Source organism: Rhincodon typus, chromosome 11, assembly GCF_021869965.1.
Source record: "Rhincodon typus isolate 14 chromosome 11, sRhiTyp1.1, whole genome shotgun sequence".
NCBI lineage: Eukaryota > Metazoa > Chordata > Chondrichthyes > Orectolobiformes > Rhincodontidae > Rhincodon > Rhincodon typus.
Genome location: NC_063342.1, coordinates 75,494,699 through 75,518,345, shown reverse-complemented (window position 1 = coordinate 75,518,345; position 23,647 = coordinate 75,494,699). Strand labels below are relative to the sequence as shown.

At 41.9% G+C, this 23,647-nt stretch overlaps 1 protein-coding gene across 15 annotated transcripts in view; it reads right to left on the bottom strand.

Moving 5' to 3' along the window:
- akap11 (A kinase (PRKA) anchor protein 11) overlaps nt 1–23,023 on the bottom strand; it is a 90,502-nt gene extending 67,479 nt beyond the window's left edge. For 4 of the 15 annotated variants that reach the window (XR_007263190.1, XM_048602727.1, XM_048602729.1 and 1 more), the window contains exons 1-5: nt 22,913–23,021; nt 14,632–14,705; nt 11,774–11,880; nt 5,776–5,886; nt 1,019–1,075 (exon numbers count right to left, since the gene is read on the bottom strand). Coding sequence is in view for 14 of the 15 variants with exons in the window: in XM_048602727.1 (XP_048458684.1) it covers nt 1,019–1,075; nt 5,776–5,886; nt 11,774–11,880; nt 14,632–14,698 (342 nt within the window). In the remaining variant the exon portion in view is untranslated. Of the gene's footprint in view, nt 1–1,018; nt 1,076–5,775; nt 5,887–11,773; nt 11,881–11,972; nt 12,632–14,631; nt 14,707–22,726; nt 22,836–22,912 lie in introns of those variants that run through there. The other 11 variants (XM_048602730.1, XM_048602739.1, XM_048602736.1 and 8 more) reach the window with 11 other exon arrangements.
- Nucleotides 23,024–23,647: the final 624 nt, after the last annotated feature.

Here is a 23,647-nt window from a genome sequence, read left to right as displayed (position 1 = left end):
TGCTACACAAGTGTGAGACTATGACTATCCCCAACAAGAGAGAATTTAAGCATTGACCCTTGACATTCAATGGCATTACTATCACTGAATCTCCCACTATTAACATTCTGGAGGGTTACCAATCAAGCGGACTACTTTGCCCTGGTTGGAGACAAACTTGGAGTGTTACTGGAGGTGCAAAAGAGGAGTATTCCAACATAATCCTGACTCTTGCCATGTAAATAGTAGACAGGCTTTAGGGATTCAGGAGATTAATTACACATTGCAGGACTCCTAGCCTCTGAGCAGCTCTTGCAGCCTCAGTTTTTACGTTATATCAGTTCAGTTCCTGCTCAATCACAGCTGTGACGATGTTGATTTTCCGATGGCAGTCTGGTGCACTGTCAGAGGCTTTGCTGACCTGGCAAACAACCACTGGTTTGCTTGTTTAGAGATACACCAATCGACCAATAAACTTGATAAACATTTCAAGGGGAGTAGCCCGAGTTCCGGGCAACCTATCAGAGGAAGTATTGCATTCTCATCCACCTTGTGAAGGCCATCCAGGGTCTTACATACTTCATTCAAATCACCTCTCTCACTCTTCCAAGCTCCAATGGAAACGAGTCCAGTCTGTCCAACCTTTCAACATGAAACAACGCGCTCATTCTGGGCATCAATTTAGTAAACCTCCTCTGAAACTGAATATACCTGCACATTCTTCCATTCAACATGAAGCATACCCTGACGCTTGAAATTGTACAAATATTAATTTTACAACTTGTTGTAATCACTGAGCTTTTCCAAATTCACATCCGTGTCTCCAGCTGTTTATGGCCCAACAACCAAATGGAGATCATGAAGTGCAGAACTGCATGATGGTAAAGTAACAATGCTGCCCATCTGATGTTACTAATCAGAAACTAAGAAAAAGGCAAAGAGTATTTTGCATATTAAAAGAAACCCACAACACATTGCACATTTAGAGCTGGCTACAGAACATGCAAGTTCTTGTTTCTACAGTCTAAAGTGACAATACCTGTTTGTCAACCAAATCTTCATCCTCAGTTGAACTGGAAAACCCCAAGAAAGTGACCTGCAGAACCACGGAAAAAGGTTATTTGAGTGACTGCTTCATAGCATGGCAACATCTGAGGAATAACATGATTTCGCAGTGTCTTTTTTTAATCACGAATGGGAGTGATGTGGATGGGGTAATAGCAAAGTTGCAAACTGCAGCAGAAAGATGATAATTGCCCACGACCAAGCAATTCTAGCAATTGGAGAAACTTGAATCGACTATGGCACCAAGACATCAACACCTAACAATGCAGAAGGTGGTGTTTGAAGCCTCACACAGAGGGTTCAACAGAAAACCCAGCGTAGTAATGACGGAGTAGTGTAATGTTGGAAGGTCAACCCTGAGGGGGCGGTGCACAGTCAGAGGATCAGCCCTCAGCAAAAATATAGGGAAAAACCAACCATGGTCAACCAAATAAATTAAGGTGAACATAAAGTTGAAAGATATTAGGAGGCACAGGTCAATGATTGTTGCAAAGACTGGGATAAATTCAGAATCCAGCAAAGTAGGGCTAAACAGATAATAAATACAGGGGAAACTAGCAAGGAATATCAAAGACTGACAAGAAGAACTTATTTAAAAACATAAAAAGTAAAGAGGTCAAAGGAATCAGAAGCTCCTTGGAAAAACAATCTAAGGAGGAGATCAGGGAAATGGCAGAGGAGTTAAACAGATATTTTGCATCAGTCTTTATAGTGTAAGATTTTTTGAATATTCCATTAATACTAAAGAACTGGATGGTGGAAATCAGAAACAAAAACAGAAATTGCTGAAAAAACCTCAGCAGGTCTGGTAGCATCTGTGGAGAGAAATCAGAGTTAATGTTTGGGTGCAGTGGGGGAGGGGGGAAAACAGTTGGGCAGCCAAAGGAACGGGTAGAGGTCAGCCTGCAAGAATGAATAGCTGCTAATGAATAAGAGCTCAACATCTCATTTTTTGCTTGGGGAGCCCTGCAGCCTTCTGAACTTGATATTGAGTTCAACAATATTACGGCTTAAGCACCTTCTCTCATGTCCTTACCATAACCCCCACACACCAGGCCTTGTCATCAGATGGGCTGCTACCACAAACAACCCATTGTCAGGAACTAACCGTCCCCATGAACAGCCATTCATTCTCTCAGGCTGACCTTCACCCATTCCTTTGTCTGCCCAACCATTTTGCTCTCTCTCTGGGCTCCACCACCACTTATCATTTACTCTTTCTCCCTCTCCACAGCACCCACGCCCAATCCCCCACCCTTCTTCAGTATATGTACCAATCTTTTTCCAGCTACAATCAGTTCTGAAGAAGGGTTACGAGGCCAAAACATTAGCTCTGCCTTCTCTCCACAGATGCTTCCAGACATGAGTATTTTCCAGCAAATTCTGTTTTTGTTACTAAAGAATATGGGGTGGAATTAACTACCATCACCACCACTGCAGAAGTAGTTTTATTAGACAAACTAACGCAGCTAAAGGCAGTAAATCCCCTGGCAGCTTGCATCCTAGGATCCTAAAAGAGATAGCTACAGAGGTAGTGGATGTATTGGTTGTAATTTTTCAAAAATCCTTGGATTCTGGAGAAGTACTAGAGGATTGGAAAACTGCCAGTGTGACACCCCTTTCAAAAAGGGAGGCAAAAAGCAGGTAACTATAGGCTAATTAGCCTGACATTTATTGTTGGAAAAGCTTTTGAGTCAATTATTAAGCAAGTAATAGCAGGACATGTGGAAAATCATGGTCGAATCAAAGAGTCAGTATGGTTTCATGAAAGGGAATGTGTGTCTAACTTGGAGTATTTTCGAGGAAGCCTCAACCAGAATGGATAGAGGGGAGCCATTAGATGTATTGCATTTGGCCTTCTAGAAGGCATTTGATAAAGTTATCTCACAAAAAGGTTAAATCATAAGATAAGGGCTCATGGTGTTGGAGGTATATTTAAATGGAGAAGAACTGCAGAAAGCTGCAAAACAAGGGAGTTGGGGGTGCTTGTGCATGAAACACTGAAGGCTAACACAAAGGCTCAGCAGGTAATCAGGAAGGTTAATGGAATACTGGCCTTTATTTCACAGTGGTTGGAGTATAGGAGTAGGGAAGTCTTATTGCAACTACACATGGTGCTAGTGCGATCACATCTGGAACACAGTGCAGTTTTGGTCCCCTTACTTAAGGGATGAAAATATTATTTCATTGGAGGCAGTTCAGACAAGGTTCAAAAGGATGATCCCTGGTATGGCAGGATTGTCTTATGTGTAAAGGCTAAAGAGGTCAGGACTCTACTCACTGGAGTTTAGAACAATGAGAAATGATGTCATTGAAACATGTTGGATTCTTAAAGGGGCTTGACAGGGTAAATGCTGAGCGGATGTTTCCCCTCATGTGACAACCCAAGACCGGAGGGCATTAGATCAGGATAAAAGGGCGCCAATTTAAAACTGAGATGAGAAGGAATTTCTTCTGTCATAGGGTTGAGCGTCTTTGGAACTACTTGCCACAGACAGCAGTGGGGACAGAGTCCTTATGTATATTTAAAACAGAGATAGATTCCCTGCTGATACTGAATCTAAGATTATGGGGAAAACACAGAAAAGTGAATATAAGGAACATCGGATCAGCTATAATCCTATTCAATGGAGGAATGAGCTCCAGGGGTCAAACGGACCTGCTCCAGTTCCTAATTCTCATGGTCTGAGGGAGTGCTGCACTGTCGAACAGTCAGTCCTGAGGGACTGCTATATGATCTTGAATGTCAGCATGTTCAAATGAATGCAAATGGTCCCATAGCACTGTACCAAATGGAACATGTGAATTCTCCCAAGCTCTTGGAGAGAACTATCCCTCATCCAATACCACCAGATTATCTGGTTATCCTGATGTCATTTAGAGAGCTTGCTGCATGCAGGGTGGCTATTGTGGTTCTCCCTCACACATGCTTTAAAAACAATTCAATACTTGAAACCTCTTAACACAAAGAAAAGCACAGTCTTCCCTTATAATGAGAGATAGCAGGAACTAGGCCCGAAACATCAGCCTTTCTGCTCCTATGATGCTGCTTGGCCTGCTGTGTTCATCCCTTATAATGTTAGGCTGACCATGAATTCAGCAGTGGACCTGAGCAGCCTCTGCTGGTGATACTGTGTAACTGCCAATAAATGAGATTCTTTCCACTTGTAATGGAGTGAGCTACAGGAAGACCTGCAATTCGTTGTATTTAATATGTCTCTGTTAAACAAACACAAACTATTTAAATGATTCAGCCGTGACATACACGGTAAGATACTCGGGTTATTCTCTGAGCTTCCAACTCTGCGTTAGTGAGATGGTGGTATAATGATGATGTCGGTGGGCCAGTCAGGATAATGCTCTGGAAATAAAAGTTCAAATTCCACCACTGCAGAAAGGCGAGTCTGAGATTCATTCAGATGGTCTTAGGAAACATGAAGGTTTTGCAGTGGACAGCAAAGAAGGCAAGGCCAAGTGGAGGGAAAAACATAGAATCATAGAATCCCTACAGTATGGAAGTAGGCCATTCAGCCCATCAAATCTACACCGAACCTCTGAACAGCAGTCCACCCAAACCAAAGCCCCCTACCCTATCCCCATAACTCTGCACTTGCCGTAACTAATCCACCGAGCCTGCACATCCCAAGGCACAATGGGCAATTTAGTATGGCTAATCCACCTAACCTGCACATCTTTGGACCGTAGGAGAAAACTGAAGCACCCAGAGGTACATGGGGCGAATATCTGTGTGGCGGTTTGCACAGTTAGTTGAGTGGAATTGAACCCATGCTGGTGCTCTGAGGTAGCAGCGCTAACCACGGTGTTCACCCTTGGCTTTAAGCAGAGCACAGTGCAGTGTGATTAATTTTAGATTTCTCCAGTGAAGAGCTGACACAGACAAGTTGGAGTTTTTAATTAAAAAATGGATTATGGTTTGATTGGAAAGCACTTAAAAATTATTTTGGGGTGAAGGAGGGTTGATAGAAACAGTGGTTGAGGGGTACTGAACTAAATTAAATCCAAGATTCAGAAAGCAGGAGAAACCTTTCCACTGAAGATTTGCGTTGCTTTAGAATGCACAAGCTGAGTTAGTAACTGAAGCACAGAGCAGGTCACCATTTAAGGACCGGTCAGGTAGATAGTTCAAGCAAGGCAGAAGAAATGGGTAAGGCAATAGCAAGGACATCAGAGTAGGATACACACTAACATAAGCTCCTTGGGCCAAATACTTGGCCACAATGTTTCAGTTTCAACATTTTGAGAACATGTTCTTCCTTACCACTGTCTTGAATACGCTTAATGTGCTTCCAGGAACCCTGTATTATTTATCAGGCTTTGAACATTTTACCTTCACTAAACCATTCTAAATTGGTGTATCTTCACATGATACAGTCAGGTCATATTGTAGATTTAATATTTCTGTCACTGTATAAATTGCTTAAAGAATAACCAATTCAAATTTTGTAAAGCAGTCTCCCAAAAGAAAGCCACGCTCACACTGAAACTGCACTTGCGACCGGGATCAGGCAGGGACACTGCATTAGTAACTGGGTTATCATGGGGAGACTGCACTCATCATTAGGTTCATACAGGAACGCTGTGCTATGTCCCCATTTACACTGCACAAACCAACATACCACAGGCCATGTCTCTACAGTATGACCCAACAGCACAGAACTCGTCGATGCCCAATATTCCAAGATGTTTAATTAAAAGGTTCAACATACACACCTCAGTAAGGTTGTCATTTTCCTTCCAATGCTGACCTAGTGTAACATTACACAGTTGCCGCGTGCTCTGTAACAGAGTCTTCATTGAAAATTGGTGTTGGCTGCTCAGCACCTAAACACAGCAAAACAACAACTTTTCAGTTTCCTTGGTAACACTAAGGAGGAAAGGACATTAAGGAATGGTTCAGTGGCATGACCAACTCATACATGGATAGACCGGGCAAGGAAAACAATTAGGTGACAACTGCTTCAATTTAAAGGGAAGTGCTGGTTATTAGTTCAATATTCAATCCATTTGTTCATTTAAAATGAACAATCAAGCTTTGGCTGAGTCTTTAATCATCTAGGGGAGGCAATGGCCTAGGGGTATTATCGCTGGACTGTTAATCCTGAGACCCAGATAACATTCTGGGGACCTGGGTTCAAATACCACCATGGCAGATGGTGGAATTTGAATTCAAAGAATATCTGGAATTAAAAGTCTAATGATGACCTGAATCCACTGTCAATTGTTGGGAAAAACCCATCTGGTTCACTAATGTCCTTTAGGGAAGGAAACTGCCATCCTTACCATGTGACACCAGACCAACAGCAACGTGGTTGACTCCTGACTGCCCTCTGGGCAATTAGGGCTTGACAATAAATGCTGCCTAGCCAATGATGCCCTCATCCCGTGAATGAATTTTTAAAAAAAAAAAAGCAGCCCCTATTTGCACCCATGAGGAGGACTGATCCCTAAACTGTTGGAATGCTGTGAATTTTAAAATGTGCCATCAAGTTTCCCGGAAAAACCCATGTAACATTCTGGAATTGTAGCAGGTAATGAAGATTCCTTTTATTTCTTACCTAGAGCAGAGAAAAAGCCCAACACTACACAGACACAGAAGCTGCATAGTAGCTTAAAATCCTGTTAACTTGCCACTTGGATTGTTTACCCACTTCAGGGTTTACCCCTGGACAGGACAGATGATGGAGAGAAACAGGCCTTACTAAAGTGCAAATCCATCGTGCAAAACTACACAATGTGTAGCCAATGCTCATATCCAGAAGTAATTCAAGTAGTTCGAATGTCAAAATCAACTGAGGTCACCATCTTTTCCCATGAAATAAAGTGTAGGTGCATTCTAAGAATACACAGCCCTTCTCTCTAGTTCAGTAAAGAGTTCCAAATAACTCAAATAAATTGACCCCTAGCTGAAAGCTTCCCTCTATTACGCTATTGGTCATTCCAAACTGTTAATTTTAAAACAAAAGGTTACATGATGGAATACATAGCATTATCGACAAGTTGGTGACAATGAGCAAGATAGGGAGTTGGACAGACAGTGGTATTTGCAATAAACTATAGCTATAGTTAGGTACAGGAACCTGGTCAACCCCATACTGCTCGCTTTATTCCATCAGCCAGGTAAAACTGAGACATTCCATTCTTTGGTTATATCATTAACCTATGTTGCAGCTCAGAATTGTGGGGCTTTAGAATCAGTGGACTTTCCCATCTAAGCTGTAACACTGGTAAGGGAATGCAGCATTGAAGATACTAAGTAATTATCAGCAATTGACCAGGTGGTGATTTTTTTTTTCAATTAATGGACAAGCTCCAAGATGAGATGTAAATGATCAGCACAGTTGGAAACGAGATCCAACAGAAATGGAGTTATCACTTCAGTTCAGAACCAAATTCAGTAGCACAATATTTAATAATAGGACAGTTGTAGCCAATCAATCCAAATGCTGACCCTAATTGGTCCTGCAACTGCATGTTAGCTTTCAGTGACTTACATTAAGTTTGTCCAGGACCCTCCGGACATCAACATTTCCCAATCTCTTACAATTAAAGAAATACACTACATATCTTGTTTCTACCAAAGTGGATAACTTCACATTTTTCTACATTATATTCCATCTGTCATATTCTTGCCCGCTCACTCAGCTTGCCTAACGTCTTTGCATCCTTTTCAACCCAAATTCCCATCTACAGTTCTGTCATCTGTAAATTTGGGTACAGGAGCAAAGATATTAGCTGCTATTATAGACCGCTTTGGTGAGACCACACCTGGAGTATTTTGAATAGTTGTGACCTTCTTATCTAAGGAAGGATAATAGTCTTGCTACAGTGAGGGTGCAACGAAGAGATAGCAACATCAACAGAAAAATTTAGAAATTTACATCCAAATCATTGACAAAGGTTGGGAATAACTGAGTGGAGTCACAGATGGTCTACCCAAGAACTACACATTTATTCCTACCCTGTTTCATGGGTTAATCTCAATCGTCTGATTGCCAAATTAAGTTCAGCATAAAGAGATTCAGGTTCCAAGTTGAGATGAATAGAATACTGAATTATGGCTGGACATGATGATCAACTTGGTGGACATAGTGTGCCATTAAAATTTCACTTGTAAGTAAACAAATCTTTGTCCGCTCAAATATATAATATCCCATGACACTCTGAAAGAGCATGGAGGTTGCTCCCAATTATATTTTCATTGATAAAGCAGATGACTTGGTTATCATCACCTTGCTGTTTATGAGAGCCGGTTGGGTATATAATTGGATGCTGCTGTTCCTATGAGTAGACTTCAAAAGTACTTGATTGCCCCAAAATGGCTTGGAGCCACTCGGAGATTCTGAAAGTTACTACATAAATGCACACCTCTCTTTTCTTTCATGGATAGTGGAAGGTTGAGGATATGAAGCACAAAATATTAGTTAATAGTTTTGGAAGGGTGTTCATATTGGAAGGTCTGTAAGCTGTGATGTTCTGTAGTAGACTCCACTTGCTCTTTGTTGTCCTTACAGGGATCACTTGAAAATCTACTCAGCTTGTGTGGACTAGGAGGTTTAAAGTAATCATTTCCAAACAAAGGAGAAACCCGTACCTCAGAGATTGAACCAAATTCTCAAAACAGCATATTAGTGTTGACAAAAGCTTGCCCCACAAGAAATCTGTGAACCCAGTTTTATATATTCTGTGTCAATGAAAAGCAGCAATCACTCCCAGTAATATTGGAAGATCCAGTTTCAGTGCTGAAACAACCGGATTTCTTCTTCTTAGCCTTTCATGAATTACTTTGAAACATAACCATGACTGTAAGGCAGGAAAATGTAGCAGCCGATTCATGCAAAGGAAGGTTCCACAAACAGCAACACATCACCAGCCAATGCATGAATAGCATGAATATTTTCCAAATGGGGAGAAAATTCAGAAGTCTGAAGTGCAAAGAGACTTGGGAGTTCTAGTCCAGGATTCTCTCAAGGTAAGCTTGCAGGTTGAGTCAGTAGTCATGAAGGCAAATGAAATGTTGGCATTTACTTTGAGAGGACTTGAATATAAAAGCAGGGATGTACCACTGAGGCTTTATAAGGCCCTGGTCAGACCACATTTGGAGTACTGTGCACACTTTTGGGCCCCATATCTCAGGGAGGATGTACTGGCCCTGGAGCGGGTTCAGAGGAGGTTCACGAGAATGGTCCCAGGAATGAAAAGCTTAACATAGGAGCAACGTTTGAGGACTCTGGAACTATACTCATTCGGGTTTAGAAGGATTGTGGGGTGGGGGCGGGGGGGTGGCGGTGTGGTGGTGGCGGCGTGGAATCTAATTGAAACTTACAGAATACAGATGGCCTGCACAGAGTGAATGTTGAGAAGATGCTTCCATTGGTAGGAGAGACTAGGACCCAAGGGCACAGCTTTAGAGTAAAAGGGAACCTTTTAGAACAGAAATAAGGAGAAACTTCTTCAGCCAGAGAGTGGTGAATCTATGGAATTCACTGCCACAGAAGGCTTGAGGCCAGGTCATTGAGTACATTTAAGACGGAGATAGGTAGGCTCTTGATTATCAAGGGGATCAAGGGTTATGGGGAGAAAGTGGGAGAATTGAGTTGAGGAACTTATCAGCCATGATCGAATGGCAGAGCAGACTCGATGGGTCGAATGGCCTAATATCTGCTCCAATGTCTTACTGGCCCCCACCCCCACCCTGAGCACCAGCTCAACGAAAACAGCAAACATGACTTGCAAGTGGTTGAACTGTGACAGGACTGGCCTGGCAAAATGGCACAAGCACCACCTTGGCCAATACCTTTAATGTAATCACTGAACAAACACACTTGGTAAGAAGTGAACACTTGCTAATCACAAATGACTCAATAAAATGGAATTTGAAATGTTACTGTATCAGCGTGGGAATAATAAAATCACAGCACACTGAAACCAAAGATTATTTGCTGAAAATCATGTGTGTTTGACATTTAGCAGAAAGTAAAATTCCCACACTGCTTCAACAGCAAAAATAACACTCCTTCAGTAAAGTCTATAGACAGCAAGTAGAAAGACTTACCCTTGCAGCATCATAGAATATCTGCAGAGATTCTCCCACTCATCAATACTAAAGGCAGTCTTAACGTTAGTATAACCCAATGAATAATTAATTGGTCAATGTTTATTCATGCTCCACATCTTCATTCTTTAGTTTTTTTTTTCTGTGTTCTCAGTTTTGAGGAATATGCTGAATAGTTTCATTACTACCCAGTAGCTCTCTGGGCTTGCACTGTACCCACTGTTTTAAGGGGGCTCCATATAAAGTTTCCAATAAACATGTGACAAAACAAAACACAGTGGAAGCCTTCAGCAGGTCTTAATCATTCAGGGAATCGAGGGTTATATGGGAAAGGTCATGGAACTGAGGACTATCAGATCAGCCATGATGTCATGGAATGGTGAAGCAATCTCTATGGGCTGAATGGTCTACTTCAGCTCCCGAGTCTTAGGGCTCATAGAATCCACTGTTTGAAACCAGCACATGATAGAAGCTCTTACCAAGGTTGCTGACTTGCTCGCTGAGCTGGTTGGTTTTCGTTCAGATGTTTCATCATCATGCTAGGTGACATCATCAGTGAGGCCTTTGACGAAGCGATGTTGTTCTACTCTGCTTGGAATTTACACTGTCCAGTCCATTATGGTGAGTAGTGTCATTTCTAGTTTTGATCTGTATGGGTTTGTATATGGGGTCCAATTCTATGTGTTTGTTGATTGCATTATGGGTGGAGAGCCATGCCTCTAGGAATTCCCGTGCGTGTCTATGTTTGGCTTGGGCTACTATGGTTACCTCGTCCCAGTTAAACTCATGGCTTTCATTGTCCGAGTGTACCGATTTTAAGTAAAGTTTGTCATGTTGTTTTGCTGCTAGCTGATGTTCATGCATTCTGATGGCTAGTTTCCTTCCTGTCTGTCCGATGTAATGTTTATGGCAGTTGTTACATGGTGTTTTGTAAACTACATTGGTTCTGCATGCTGTGGAAATGGGGTCTTTAATCCTTGTGAGTGTTTGTCTTAGAGTGGCTGTGGGCTTGTGGGCCACTACAATACCTTGTGGTCATAGGAGTCTTGTCAGTTCTGGCATGTCCTTGCTATAGAGCAGCGTGGCCAGTATGTTAGGGCATACTGTGCCCTCATGTTATCTACTTAGTAGGCACCTGCAGAGATATCCATTCATAGCAAAGATTTTGTATAGGTGCTCTTCCTCTTTCCTGTGTAGTTCTGGAGTGTTGCAGTGAGTTGTGGCCTGTTTAAATAGTGACCTAATACAGCTTTGTTTGTGAACGTTGGGGTGGTTGCTGTGGAAGTTGAGGATTTGGTCAGTGTGGGTTGCTTTCTTGTATGCTGAGGTTTGGAACTCCCCGTGGTTCAACTCTGACATCCAGAAATGGAAGCTGATTGTTGTTTTCTTCTTTTGTGAATTTAAACCCAGTGAATTCTTTGTTGATGAGGTGATGGGTCTCTTCTATTTTGCTGCATTTAATAATGACAAATGTGTCATCTACAAACAAAAAAACCAACCAACTGGGCAAGCAAGTCAGCAATCTCACCCACAACCTGAGTTACAAATCTTTGCTAAAATCTTAAAGGAGCTCTTACTATTTGAAGTTAGTCTGTAAGTGACTGACTACTTCATGCATACAGCATTATAACCGTTTAGTAGGCTTTTAATAATCACCTCTTTCTTCAAAGACATTCTGGACTTGGAACAGCCACTTTCCATCCTGTTATTCATCGTTGCGTGACTGTTGCAGGGTCTGACATAGATGAACACAGCACTGACTACTGCAAACAGACAATAATAAAGGAACAAGTTTTTTTTTTGAAGAACAGTGGCATGGAAAATTGACAGAATAAAAGATTGTGAAAATCTTCACCTCAAAACCATCTGAAGCAGCAAAGGCAACCAAATTTCTGTCGTTCTGTTTCTTCAGAGTGAGAGATAGTCTACATCATATTGCACAAGCATTTTTGGTATGATTTTTTTGAAAACAAAGTCTAAGCTGAAACAATTGTAGAAATTAAAACCCATGACACGATGGCATTTGAATCCCAATGCTGTAAATATAGGACAGTCTTTAACACAGTGGTCGAGCTAAACATTAACAGCCCCATGAACAAGAACTTAGAAGTTAACTCTGAGTGTATCAGGCGTACTTCATAATACTTCTTTCTATTTTCTTTATGGGAAGTGGGCATTGCTGGCATCCCTTCCCTAAGTGCCCTTTAACTGAGTGGCTTGCAATACATTGAAATGTGAAGGAATTTCTTCCAGAGCGTAATGAATGTCTGCAATTCTCTACCCTGGAGAATTGTGGAGGCCAGATCACTGAAAGTATTTATTAAGGAGGTAGATAGATCTTGAAATATTGACAAGATGAGGGCTTTCAGGAGCTGTCAAAACGGTGGAGTTGAGGCCTGGTGCAGATCAGCCCAGAACTTGTACAATAGTAAGGCAAGTTCGAAGGACTGAATAGCCAACTCCCTTTGCTTCTATTTCTTATGCTCTTGTTGACGGAAAGTAGAACCAAGTGCATGCATTTGTTGGGTAATTAAGTCTCACTCTTATTTTGTACAAAACTGATTTACTTAGTAACTAGTATTAAACTGAAGTCTACAGTCTAGTTGTTAAAACCCTGCTTAAGGTTTTTAACAAGGCTTTTAGTAAAAAGCAGCCTAATTAATAACAAGCTGAAACTGGATACTCATGAAGTCAGTGAGCTAAGCCTTTTCCAAGGTGCAGTGGTAGCATCCCCACCTGTGATCTAGGAGGTCTGGGTTCAAGTCCCACCTACTCGAGAGAGGTGTAAAGGCATCTCTGAACAGGTTGAGTAAAATAAATTAAACTAAATAAATAAACTAAATAAAATAAATGCATACCTACTCCAGAGGTATGTAAACACATGTCTGAAAAGGTTGACTAGAAAACGTCTGTAAAACTCCAAGAGATTTTTGTGGGACAGGGATACAGGGATAGTGTCCTTACCTCTGCGCCTGGAGCCCTGGGTTCAAGTTCCATCTGCCTCAGGAGTATGTTATGTATGTATTAAGAGGCTGATTAAAAATAATTCTTAGACTGGCCAACTTAGTGTTATTTAAACTTAGAGTTTGTGATTAAGGGAGTTAATAGGAGAATGAAGAAAGAGATGTTGTGTAGTTTTCGCTTTTCATACACATTTTAGCTTCAGGAACAGACTCTTACTCTACTTCAGAGGAAGCCGATTATTTGGTATCTACTGAGGTCTAGTCTATTCGGAAGGTTCAACATAGGATAGCAACTGGTGGTAAGGTTAATCAAATATTTAAGAACGTTATCAAAATATAAAACTGAATAAATTATACAGGTAGCTCTTTAGAACATGTTAAGGAAAGCAGGACAGGTGATATGTCATAGTTATTGTATATTGGAGTTTTTGGGTGCCAGTTTGGTCCAGAGCAAGTGTCTGAAATTTGAGCAACTTCGACTTGGGGTTTATGAGCTGGAGGCTGAACCACACCTACTGTGATGTAACGAGAGTGGGAAGTGAAAGGCTATACTGATTCCTTGTAACAGGAGACAGCTTCACCTCTTAGGGATGGGTCATTTGATTTGGCGGGTGTTGAGGGACAGCAGAGTGTGACTGCAAGCAGAGTAGGTAAGGGTTCCCAGAGGGCAGGAGCCTTAAACTCTGCAATTGTCCCTTAGGATTGAAATTTTTCTTTTGGCTTGTCTGGATGAAAGTGAGGGTTGCACGGAACAGTATGCCACTGAGGTGGGGCAGGGATAAGGAGGAACAGGAATGTGTGATAGTACGGGACAGTATAGTCAGAGAGATTGACATCATTCTTTGCAGCAAAGACTTTGAGTACAGATGGCTGTGTTGCCTGCCTGGTGCCAAGGTTTTGACAGCTGCTCAAGGCTAGACAGGAACTTGCAGTGAGAGGATCCAGTCATTGTGGTCCATGTAGCTATTAATGACATAGATAGGACAATAGGAAGAGATTTTGCTCAGTTAGTACAAGGAACTAGGCACCAAATTAAACAAAACTTTAAAACACGGCAAACTGTGCATTATTACCTTGGCCATGGGCAAATTAGCAAAGGATAAACAAGATTAGAAAGATGAATGTGTGGCTCAAAGACTGTTGTGGGAGAAGTGGTATCTGCTAGTTAATGAAGGTATTAGCACAATTAAGAGGGTTGACCAAGCAAACCAAGCAAAATGATCTGGATAGAAATGAGAAGAGAGAGATGTTGTGGTCGTGCCCTACCTTTGAGCCAGGAAGCCTGGGTTCAAGTACCACCTGCTCCAGAGGTATGTTACAATATCTCTGGACCGGTTGATTAGAAATGGGAAATGACAAAGGCAAGAAATAACTTCTGGTAATGGTGCACAAGTCTCAACAGTAACCTCACAGTAGGCTGGGGCATAAAAGATAAAATTGAGAGCGCTTCTCAGAAAGGCATGGTAATAACAATGGGAGATTTTAATCTACAAATCAACTGAAAATGTCTTGTTACCTAGCGAGTGAATCAAATAAGCTGAAGGCTGATACCTGTGATGCTGGAGAGCTCAACTGGAAGCCGAGATAGGTGCGAATACTTCAGCCTTGTCTTTTGCATTGATGTGCTAGGCATAGAATTCAAAAGGGTTTTAAAAAAATCCAAAGAATAGATCCACCATCCATGGTTAACTAAAAATATTAAAGACAGTATCAAACTTTTCTTAAAGGAAAGAGACAAGTGGCAGGTTAAAAGATTGGATGGAATTTAAAGAAAAGCAAAGAACGATCAGAAAATGAATAAAGGAGGAAAAACTAGAGCACAAGAGAAACTTAGCCAGAAATATAAAAGCAGATAGGAGTTTCTATAAGTATTTTAAGAAATGTTAACAAAGTGGGTGTTGGCCCTATGGAAAGTAAGACAGTAGAATTCATTACAGGAAATAATGAAAAGTCAGAAGATACAGAAGCTGAGCACTCGCATGAGCAGGTTCAGGGACAGCTTCTTCCCGGCCATTATCAGACTGATAAATGGACTCTCCAGCCTCAAATAATGCTGATCTTGCTAATGTTGATCTCGCCTAGCGCATGCCCTGTACAGAGTTACTTGTTAGAGCTGCGTACTGACCAAGTAGCCAAGTTCCTGATGGACTTCACCCTTAAGTCTTAAAAGTGGCTCGAGATAGTTGATGCATTCGTTTGAACTTTCCAAATTACACTTCATTCAGGGACAGTTAAATTAAATTGGAAGATAACAATGTTATTTTCTTTATTCAAAATGGAAGCAGTCAGGAAGCAGGAAACTACAGGCCAGCTGGCTTAATATTTCTCAGAGGGAACATATGAAACTATTAAAGAAATTGTAGCAGGGAACGAATGAATCATTTATTGTATCTCCCTAGATATATGGGACAATGAAATTTGGTCATTGCGGAAAATAAAAGGTCATGGTATAGGTATTAGCATGTTTGCATGGATAGATGATTGGCTGGGTTGCAGAAAGCTGAGAGTAAGCATAAATTGGTATTTTTCAAGTTAGCAAGATGCAATGACAACTATATCACAGGAATCAGCACTGGGACATCACTATTTACAATTTATAGATGTATAAGATGAAAGGCTAAAAGGTATGGTTGCCAAACTTGCTGATGATGCAAGGATAGATAGATAGCTGTGGACAGGACACAAGGAGCGAACAAAGATAGGTTAATTGAGTGGCAAAAAGATGTAGCACATGTACTACAATGTGGAAAAATGTGAAATTGTGTGTTTTGGCAGGAAGACTGAAAAAAAAAGTGTATTATCTAAATGGTGAGAGATTGCAGAGCTCCAAGATACAGAGGGATCCGACTGTCGTACATGAATCACAATTTTAGTACACGGTACAGATAGTAATTAAAAAAGCTAATAGAATATTATTATGTGTCACAAGAAGAATTGAATATAAAAAGGAGGGAGGTTTTGCCTCAGTTAGACATTGCACTGATAAGACCATCTCTGGTGCACTGTGTATAGTACTGTCATCTTATTTAAGGATTTAAGAACATCGAATGCAGTTCAGAGAAGGTTTACTTGACTAATACCTCAAATTGGTGTGAAGTCTTATAAAGAAAGTCTGATATGACATACAAACGCATAACTTAAAAAAAGGAGTAGGCCACTTGGTCCCTTGAATTTGCTTCACCGTTTAATAAGCTCGTGGCTGATCTTCACATAACTGGCTAGGCTTGTATCACTGGAGCTGAGAAGAGTAAGGGTGACTTGATTCAAACGTAAAATCCTGAGGGAACTTGTTAGGGTAGATATGGAGAGGATGTTTCCTCTGAGGGGAGAATCGAGGGGTCACCCTTTTAAAACATATAAGGAGAAATACATTCTGAGGATCACAAGTCTTTGAAAACCACTTCACCAAAGGGTGGCAAAAGCAGAGTTCTGAATACTTTTAAGACAGAGGTTGATAGATTCTTGTTAAAAAAGGAGCTATTGGGGTAGGTGAGAATGTCAATTTGAGGTTATAATCAATCATATCAGCTACAATCTTATGGAATGGTCACTCTCAAGGGGCTGAATGGCTTACTCCTGGGCCTATTTTGTACATTTGTATGTACTCACTCTCCATTTCAGACTGATCATCAGAAACTGAATCCCAACCAACCTACTGTCCTCAATTTCAACACTTCTTCCAATTCTCACTCGCCTCTGTTTTTGGTCACCCACATGAAGCTGAACTGAGGCATCAAGAAAAATATCTCACCTTCCTCTTTGAGCACTTGGCTCTGAATATCAACTACACACAGTCAGCTGCCTGGCAGTGCACTGTCCTGTTATCTGTTTATGGTATAAAGACTTTGATTGGTAGGGCTAAATTAAGACAGAAGGACATCACATTTCAGAGTAATGAAAAATAAACGAATAATGGTTAAATGAAGTCGGGTGGATGAAGAATCAATTCTCTTCCAAGTTGACACCAACTGAAAGAAGGGCCCGAGGGTGGCAAGGACACTAATCTGCCTGCCGCTGATGCATGTGTCCGCACCGGTATTAGTTGGAGTAATCACTGCACAGTCCTTGTATAGATGAAATGTCATCTTCACAATGAAAATATCTACTATCACGTTGTGTGATACCACCACCATGCTAAATCCGATGGATTTCCAACAGATTTAATAACAACAGAATTGCATTCAACACAATGCGTTACCCTATGGCCTGGTACATCACCCACTCTATCATTACCATCAAGCCAGGGTATTGACCCTGATTCAATTGAGCGTACAGGAGGGCATGCCAGGAGCAGCACCGGGCACACCTAAAAATGAGGCGTCAACCTGGTGAAACTACATAACCACTTGTGTTAAACAGTGGAAACACGCAATAGACAGGGCTAAGTGATACCACAACTAACAGATCACATCTGTGCTCTGCAGTCCTTTTACATCCATTCGTGAATAGTGGTGGACAATTAAGCAACTCACTGAAGGAGGTAGCTCCATTAGCGTCCCCAACCACAATGATGGGGGAGCCCAGCACATTAGTGCAAAATACAAAGCTGAAGCATTCGCAACCATCACTGCCTCTTTTTTTTCAGAAAGAAAACTGATTCAGAGTATGGGCACTGTTGGTTAGACTTGCATTTATTGCCCAGCCTTAATTGCTCAAAGGGCAGTTAAGTGTCAACCATATTGTTGTGGGTCTGGAGTCACATGTAGGTCAGATGAGCTAAGGACACAACTTCCTTCACTAAAGGACATTAGCAAACCACCTCCTGAGGTCTCAAGCATTACAGATGCCAGCCTTCAGCTAATTCAATTCACTCACCAGATATCAAGAAATGGCTAGAGGCACAGGTATTGCAAAAGCTACCTGCCCTGACAACATTCCAGCAATAATGCCAAAAACTGGTAACCCAGAACTAGCAATTAATATCTGCACCCTAGTGCAAGGCACTGGCCACCTCCAAGAAGATAAAATTCAACCATTGTCCCTGGACAAATAACCCCATCCCCAATGATGGGGGAGCACAGCACTTCAGTTCAAAAGGCAAGGCTGAAGCATTACCACCAACCTCAGCCTGTTACCAAGGTCCCCAGCAACACAGATTACAGCTTTCCATTCATTCAACGCACTCATGAGTGAATTTCATTGTGCTACCTTGACAGTCAATCACGTCACATTCGCTAAATTCCCCATGGCAACATCCTGAGAGTATACCACTAACCAGAAACTGAATTGGACTAGCCACATAAATAGTGGCTACAAGAACAAGTCAGAGGCTAGCAATGCTGCAAGAAATGCATTTCCTGACTCCCCAAAGCCTGTTGTCCACCATCTACAAGGCACAAGTCAGGAGTGTGATGGAATGCTCCCCATTTATCTGAATAAGTGCAGCTCCAACATTTAAGAAGCTTAACTCCATCCAGGTCAAAGCAGTCTGCTTGAGCATCACCCCATCTATCACTTCAAACCTTCATTCAGAGTCAGAGCTGCTCAGCACAGAAACAGACGCTTCAGTCCACCTCCTCCATACCTACAAAGATATCCTAAATAAACCTATTCAAAGATAGTAGGAACTGCAGATGCTGGAGAATCTGAGATGGCTTTTCTGAAGAAGGGTCTAGGCCCGAAACGTCAGCCTTCCTCCTCCTCTGATGCTGCTTGGCCTGCTGTGTTCATCCAGCTCTACACCTTGTTATCTCTAAATAAACCTAGTTCCATTTGCCAGCATTTGGTCCTTATCCCTCTAAATCTTTCCTATTCATATACCCATCCAGATGTCTTTTTAAATGTTGTAATTGTACCAGCCTCCACCACTTCTTTTGGCAGTTCATTCCATATAAGCACCATCCTCCATGTGAAAAAGTTGCCCCTTAGGTCCCTTTTAAATCTTTCCTGTCTCACTTTAAACCTATGCCCTCTATTTCTTCCAATACCAACACACAATGGCAGCAGTGAGTACTGTTTACAAGACAGACTACAGCAACTCATCCAGAAAACATAGGCAAAAGAGGCAGGGACCAGCAGCTGCATGTTCCCCTCCAAGCTACACATCATCCTGACTTGGAAATATATTGCTGGGTTCCTTCAGTGTCGCAGGGGCTCCTTCTGTAACAAGTGAATACATCTGCATGAACCTGAACTGCAACAGTTCAACACCACCTTCTCAAGGGCAACAAGGGTTGGACACTGATTGCTCAATAGTCAACAACACACATTCCCTGAACTAATAAAAAAGTGTAAAACAAACTCAGGACACAGCAGTTTGGCTGAACAGCATTTTCTTAGCCTGGACAAGTCCACATAATCATGAATAAGAATGTTTTCATTTATTAATGCTGTATAAGGAGAAAACCCTTAGGATAGGCCTCCATTTCCTGTTCCTAATCTCTTCAGAATTTACTTTAATTTTGTTTCATGCGAATATCTTGTTCCATTTTGCAGTCATTGAAGTTTGTGTCTTTCAAAGCTTAAATGTGACAACATTTGTGCAGCCATCATTCCTCATCTCTTCCCAACTTGCTAAAGGCTCCACACCATTGCCAAACATATTAACGGACAGTGTGTAGAATTGGCTGGCTTATACTCGTAATGCCCACTTTTTCTATCTCAAAGACATTCTCAAGTGCACTGGACAGACTCTGGCTAACAGCTGCTGTTGAAACTGTTAGATACTGACAGGCCTGCTGAAGACATCAATTTTCAATTCCCATTTCCTCCAGGCTGCTTCTATTCTGAATAGATCCTTTTCTTGGCATATTACATCACTGACCTCAGATTGAAGCCGCATCCTGAAAAATCAGACTCCCTCAAGAGAAGCAATATCTGCCTGGACCAGTCATCCTGGGTATCTTGGAGTTCCCAGTAGCCTGCTCACTGCCTCCTGCTCTGGCTGACATGAAATACCTCTCATGATCATCCCATTGCAGATCAACCTTCAATAGACTAGCAGGCACCAACCAACTAGGGTACATTACACTAATTTACAGCAGAGGATATGTGATATGATAATACATTATGTACTTAACAAAAATACACTTTGGTAACGTTTGCATCAAAGCCACAGAACTGTATTTCTACTGCCAATTTTTTTTTTAATTTTAAGTTGCATCTACAGCAGTAATACACACAAGCATTCTCTTAACTGACTCAAAACATCAATCTACACTTGATCTGTAGCCTCATTAATCCGTGCCATTGGAAACAGAAGGGTATGGTGGGAAAAACAAGCAACAATGTGTGCTTGGTTCCCAACAAATGTCCTAACAATGGCACTGGCTGCAGATCTCACAAGTGGCAGAGCCAAGAGCAATTTACAAGTGTTTCTTATAGGCTCTTCGAGGCTCTGTCTGAGGCTTAGCACCTTGTGACCATGGAGTCTCAAGCATTCCTGTGTTTCTGGACTGTCAGAGCTGCAATTGTCTGTTACTTGATAAAATTCATTTAGATGTGTCAAGCAAAATGCGTCTCTTTTACCAACTCGTGCTGTATCTCCTTAATTACCTCAAACCTGTCCGAGTGACTGCGAATTGTTTTTCTCTGATTATCACTTCTTTAACCTTACCCACTGTTGATGCTAAACTAGTTGACTAGTAGCCTAGAAACATTTCCATTCATCTTGCCTATCCATTTTCAGCCTATTTACTGCTACCACTGTATCTGCTCCACTGATATTTTGTCAGTATCCATTTGCTTCATAACCATGAATATAAAGTACTTACTGTGTGTTTTAGCCTTGTCCCTGCTCCTCTAAACCATATATCACCCTCTTTGTAATAGGTCCCACTCCACCCCTTATGACATGCTTAGATTTTTTTTAAGCTTTTGAGGTTTGTTACTGTTAAACAATTCCCTCTTTGTTGGTCTCATTTTCCTGAACTCCCCCCTCAACTGAGTGTATTCGATTTGATTCTCACTTCAAGAATTTACCCAACATGCAATATACATCGTTTTCTCATTTCATGATTTTCTCTAGTTACATCATCATCCAGGGAGGCCCGACATTGATTCCCTTACCGTTCACCCTTGTTGGACTGCACTAAGCCTGTACCTAAAACATTTCTGCCTTAAAGAGTAAGAATTATTTAATTGTGCCTTAGTATAACATCTTACAAAGGGTTATACCTTAATAGTTCCTTTAAAGTTTTTCCTGTAAGTCTCTGGTTCCACTGAACCATGGTCCTATGCCCTCATTCCACTTAAATTAGCTGTCTTTTGTTTGTTCCTGCTTCTTCTCCCTCATTAATGTAAACCTTCTTACAATGATCATTCTTACCCAAGTGCCCCCTCAAACAGTACACAAGATTCAGCAATGCCCTCTTCCAGTTGCACCAGAAACCTACTAATCAAAAGCTTTCTCTATTTCATAAATTTATCCTCCTCACTCTTTACTGTAACATTATACTAATTGATTTGCAGGGAAATTAAAGCTCCCCATTGTCACTAATTCACAGCTCTTGTACATCTCTATGATTTCCCTACAGATGTGCATCTCTCTCTCATTATTTTGAGGCATATAGAATATTCCAGTAGTGTGATCATACCTTGTTAACTCTAACCAAATGGACTCTATCCTTGCCTCAATGGCATACCCTCTTTCCATGGTTACAATGACTTCTTTAATCAATGCTCTACCTTTGTTGAACACACCATATCCTTGAATATTAAACTCTAAATCCTCATAATTTTTCACCCTCCATTCTGTCATGACCAAGACATTATATTCTCACAATGCTGTTTGTGCTTACAGTCTATCAACCTTATTTATCACACTTTGCATGTTTACATTCATCTATGTAATTAGCAAAAGAATTGGAGATTAGGCTAAATATTCATGAAGACTGGGACTTTTTTCTCTGAAGCTTGGGAGGTTGAGAGGTGACCTTATAGAAGTTTATAAGGTCATGAGGGGTATAGATAGAGTTAATGGTAGCTGTCTTTTCCCTATGATGGAGGATTTCAAGACCAGGGGGCACATTTTTAAGGGATTTTTTAAAAAAAGGCACAAGCGGCAAATTTTTCATACAGGCAAAAGGTATTTGGAGAAGTACATGAATAGGAAAGGTTTGGAGGGATATGGGCCAGGAGCAGGCAGGTGGGACTAGTTTAGTCTGGAATTACATTTGGTATGGACTGGTGAGACCAAAGGGTCTGTTTCGGTGCTGTATGACTATAATCCTATCTCTGTACACATCTTCTTGGGCTGACTGTATCGCTCATAGGCAATTAGTTTCTTCACCAGGCCTGTTCCAATACTCACTTGGTGCGCCTTTATTTAGTTTAAACCTTCGCTGATCACACCAGTACACCTTCCCTTACAAGGGCAAGGAAGAAAAAAAAAACAGAAATTGCTGGAAAAGTCTCAGCAGGTCTGGCAAGCCCATCTGTGGCGAGAAATCAAGAGTTTAACGTTTTGGGTCGAGTGACCCTTCCTCAGAACTGGGGTCACTGGTTCCAGTAACTTGAGGCACAACCAGTCCCTGGGTGGTCCTTGCCCCAGAGCTGCTCCCAACGTCTCATCATGTCCCTTCCTCCTGCACCAGGCCTCCAGCCACACAAGCAGACTCAATATCTTCCTATTCCTACTCTCAGCACTGGGATATATCAACAAAATAAGACACCTAGACAGGGGTCAGCCCCCATACACCCAACCTACCTGCCGGAATATAGCCCTGATTTCCCCCCCCGGTTTGGGTTTGAACCCCCAGGGGGATCTGGTGGGGGGAAAGAGCTCCCCTTTCCGCCCGTGTGGACCCGCGGCCCACTCCACCCTCACCAAATGACCCCGTCCGTTACCCCGGTCTCCGTTTACCACCACCCCCCCCGTACCCCGGTCTCTCACCCGCTCAGGTCCCCCCACCCACCGCCGGCGCCAGCCTCCACAATCCAACACCGAGTCAGGACGCGGACTAGGCCACAGGAATCGAGGGCAGAGCCAGCCGCTGGATCAACCAAACGGGGAGGGGGCGGTGGAGAACGGGAAAGGTTAAAGGTCACAGGTCCGTCCATTGACCAATCGGAATGAGGCTTATGGACGAGCTCTTGGAGTGTTGGCCAATCAGAATAAACCATTATCAACCAATCAGAGCGAGGCGTCGTTGACCAATCAGAGTCAGGCAGCGCTGACCAATCAGAGCGAGCACATATGGTCCAATCAGAGTGAGGCAGTGTCCCTCAGTTTGCAGGGCCACATACATTGAGATAAGGTCCACACTGTGTTATCTCTGACTCCAGCATTGGTAGTTCTTACTATCTCTGAGATAAGGTCTTGCTGTTTTTATGCTGTCAGCTCCCTCCAGGGTACAAAGTGAGTAACCACCAGAAAGAGGCAAGCATTGAGGGTCATAAAGTAACAAGAGGCTAAAATTAACATCAGTGTGATGTCAGCCAAAGGGAGAGGGAAGGCTGTGCAGCTTAGGTGGATTAGCCATTCTAAACTGCCCATTGTGTCCAGGGATGTGTGGGCTACGTGGGTTAACATAGGAAATGTAGGGTTACAGGGATAGGGTGGGCAGGGTGTTTGTGTCTGGGTGGGATGTTCTTTGAAAGGTCGGTGTGGACTTGATTTTTTTTAATT